A 3,920-nucleotide genomic window follows, 5' to 3' on the forward strand; every position below is an offset into this window, starting at 1 on the left:
ATAATTGGGCAAGTTAACTAATGCATCCGGCATGTTAAGTCAATAATATACCCACATGACGGCACGAGCTTCGCACATACACAAGGCGCCATTGCCGTGGCGTGCGGCGCGTAGGTCCAAAAACGGCACTCCCGGACAGATCGCAACCAATCGGTAAACAACAGCTCTCATCCCGCGAAGCATGCACGGAAGCTTGGCTGGAATCCTCCACATGCTCCCAAACTGTCGCACGCCCATAAGAAACTGGCAGAAAGGCGACGTCATGGCCGGAGTAACTTAAGTACTTAACTAAGAATTGACACGAGCCACACGACTGCGTAGACGGCATGTGCATGGATGCGTGGCTCCATCGTCGATCGTAGTTCGTACCTAACCGCATACGCCGGCGTATGGATACATTGCTATATAGTTTTGCCGCGCGTACGTACGTCCCACATGCATATACGAAAAATACTATGCCACTAACCACACCGGCCAGAGACATACACCAACCACAACCGTATGCTATACTAAGACTAGTTTCTCGGGACGGCTGCAATCATGCAAGCAGCGTAGTATTTTTCTCAAACAAAAAAGTGTTGATAGTGTTGTTGTAGTGGGCCGGTAACTCGTGCATCAATCAATTGCTTATACGTCCCTCCCGAGGGCCCAACAAAATGGGACGAACATACTGTACATATAGTGCTCAGCCTGAGGACAAGAAGAGACAGAACGGTGGGTAGCCCCGATCATCGTAAAATAATCCCCCATGCGCTGCACGCATGATCGCGTTTGCGTCCGTCGCAATTCTGCATCAGCAAAAGTTGAGCGCATACATACATCGTGCTCTTACTGTTAGACGTTGCTTCATACGCTACTAGTACTGTGTGTGGAGACCGATCGAGCTGGCCTTTCTTCAGGAGATTTAATAGTAAGAACAGCACGCAAAATGCAGGCAAAAGCCAGGAATTCCGGGAAGAAAAATACTCTGATTTACACCCAATGGAAGATGGGAAAACGGATCTTACACGTGCAGAAAGACTACTACTAGCTGCCAGAAAAAACCCTGCTGCTCGGACTCGAGCTGCAGTGCAAAAAGAACTGGCAGCAGGCTAGCTAGCTAATGCACCCATTGTTTGTACTCCTCTATTACAAGCTGAACCTCACCTCAGCTGGAAAAAGATTAAAGCGGGAGATCAAAGTTGCAGTCAGGTCTTGAAACCTTGACCGCAACCGCATGATATGATATCGCTTCCTAAAGCGGCATCAATTTTATTTGACCTGTAAAGTGACAAATTAAACGAATCGGTTCGATTTTTAGCGAAGATGTTAGTGTCGATCCACGAGGTTAGTAGGTAGTAACACTAGCATGCATATCGACGAAGATCCAGCAAAAGAATCTCGTCCATGCATGCATCCGGCCGGTTGTATCGTCGATCGTCAGTGCTCCCAGAGCAGCAACGGTTCCCCGAAGAAGAGACTGTCGTCGACGTCGTCCCACGGCGAACCGCAGTAGGACGGTGGCTCCGGCGACGCGAGCCCGAACTCAAGGAGGAAGTCCGGCACGTCGAGAAACGCGTAGTCGAGCCCAATGCCACCATATTCGGGTCCTGCATTCTCGATCAACGAACAATCCGGCGACGATGCCTGCTCGGGCGCTGCCGGCTCCGAAACCTCCTCAACCGCCTCCTCCTGCTGCTCCTTCGCAGCAATGCTGTCGGGCGAGAGCGCGTCGAGGGTCGACGGCGTGGTCGCGGCGAGCGCGGCGGCGGCTTGCACGTCCTTGGGCGCGGCGGACGCGGCGCGCGGCAGCTCGTGCGCGAGGTCCGGGAAGTTGAGGTGCGCGGCGCGGCCCTTGATGGCGATGGCGGCGACGTCGTGCGCGCGCGCGGCCATCTCGGCGGTGTCGAAGGTGCCGAGCCAGATGCGGGACTTCTTGCGGGGCTCCCTGATCTCGGACACCCACTTGCCCCAGGTGCGCATGCGCACGCCGCGGTACGTCGGGTGCTTCAGGTCCCTGCGCGGCCGCTTCTTGCCCGCGGCGACGGCGCTGCTGTCGTCGGAGCTCGGCGACGACGCGTTCAGGGAGCCGGAGCTCGTGTTGCTGCAGGTGCAGCAGCTGCTATTACCGGACACCTGAGGCACCACTAGCACCTGCTCGTGCTCCATTTGATCGACGTGACAACTGACAAGTGGTGGCGGCGGCGGCGACCAAGCTGGACGATTACGAGCTACGTGCTCAGCTAGAGCTTGTTGCTAAACCTTGGAGCTCGGAAGTGATGGAGCGAGTTGGGTGTGTTGATTGATGATGAGTGCGATGCGCGAGGCAGCGCTCATATAGTCGCCGCGCCCGTACGGACCTCCCTGCCCTCGCCGGAAGTCAATGTGGAAGCAGGATCGCCGGGGGCGCATTAGTTTTTGTGTCCCCGACGAAATGTGAATGACATGCAGAATACTACAACAGGCTACGAGCGAGCATCAGCGCATGTTGCGCGCGTGTGCCTACGCGTTTGTTTCTCGATCGCCGATGGTCAATAGCGACTACAGGGCCGGAGGGCCATCACGCTGCTGCCTGAATAGTTTATCATTCTTCGCCTCGTCTCCTACTACCACCCCATGGAAATGGAGGGGGCTTTCCGTTGTGCAAAATGTGTGTGCGTGTTTTGGTGTAGTAGCAGTATTCCCTTTCATTGGTAGGAGCAGGACGATCGAGCGCGAGTAGACTAATGATTAAAGCGGCGGGAAAATCTCCCCGCGCAGGCACCTGTCTGCCTGTCTCTCCCTAAAGCCACCCCACCAAATAGGCCTCGTGCCAAGTATTAAAAATGCATGTGATCGTTGCTCGTAGATCCAAAAGATTTCGATCGATCCTGTTCTTGCTTAGTATATATTACAAAGAGATTAATTAATGCGTAGAGTTCAATAATGCGAACGAGTGCCTTGTCAACTAGCACAAGGGCAAGGCAGATGGCAGATGTCAGAGCAAAATGGGTTCGTTAGAGGGGAAAAGATGGAATGATATGCATTGAGAAAACGTACATAATGCAAAGCAAAGCAAAGTAAAGTAAAGCGCTCGCAGCTGCCCGGCCGTGTTTTTCTATCTTGTTCATGATATATCTGCGTTATAAATAATGCGGCTCTCCCTCCATAATGTTATCTGGAGGAATAATCTAAGAGAAACGCTGCGGTATTCCAGCGTGGGGGCATAAAGAAAACCTAATTGGGCGAGCTCGTGGCGCGCTTTTGAGATTCGAGTGTTTCCTTTGATCACACTTTGGGAGCTTTACGTGGTTTCTTAAGTTGCCGTGCATCTAATCTAACAACCAGAAATCCTCCGAACAAAAGCCCGGAATAAACTATCGTTTCGTTCTCTGAGCTCAACCTTTCATTTAGCCTTTTCCAAAAGAAAAAAAAGAACAATTTGGTTACATGAACAGCCATGATATTGTAGGAGTATGTATATGTTTCTGTGTCTATACTTGAGCAACTCTGGGTGAGTGTTTTGATGGAGACATATACTAGAGAAGGCCCTGTGCATAACAACAAGTGATTTGTTACTCCCCCATACACATAAAAAAAGAGAAGTGCTTTGTTTCTACTCTCTGTAAACAAATATAAAAGCGTTTAGATCACTTGGAGGGAGCAGTGGAGTAACTTTGCATCTTAATCATGGGAAAACTCTGAATCTTAATTAAGCGATATCGCCCGTACGAAGGCCGCAGTTGGAACTCTAACACGTTAACTTGGTCAAAAGCACACGCTATCGAGCATCAACGGAAACTTTGCACGAAATCTATACGTTGATCAGTTAGCATCACCTAATACGCAGAGCGCGCATGAGGAATCACTCCGATGGATGGACGCGGCAATGGAAAACTGAATGAAAACATAATTATATAAGCATCTACGGCATAATTACAACCAAAGATCGTTCTTTTCTT

At 51.0% G+C, this 3,920-nt stretch overlaps 1 protein-coding gene across 1 annotated transcript; it reads right to left on the reverse strand.

Annotated features, from left to right (window-relative positions):
* Positions 1 to 929: 929 nt before the first annotated feature.
* On the reverse strand, positions 930 to 2,264 carry LOC125533876 (uncharacterized). The gene has a single exon (XM_048697205.2). It carries the CDS (start codon positions 2,146 to 2,148, stop codon positions 1,420 to 1,422), a length of 729 nt encoding a protein of 242 aa, XP_048553162.1. The 5' UTR covers positions 2,149 to 2,264; the 3' UTR covers positions 930 to 1,419.
* Positions 2,265 to 3,920: the final 1,656 nt, after the last annotated feature.

This window comes from Triticum urartu, chromosome 2A (assembly GCF_056163025.1).
Source record: "Triticum urartu cultivar PI428250 chromosome 2A, HENAU_Tu73, whole genome shotgun sequence".
In the NCBI taxonomy this organism is placed as follows: domain Eukaryota; kingdom Viridiplantae; phylum Streptophyta; class Magnoliopsida; order Poales; family Poaceae; genus Triticum; species Triticum urartu.

What these genes read in the sequence shown, in the direction of transcription:
- LOC125533876 (XM_048697205.2), bottom strand. Translation starts at nt 2,148, where the DNA reads ATGGAGCACGAGCAGGTGCTAGTGGTGCCTCAGGTGTCCGGTAATAGC.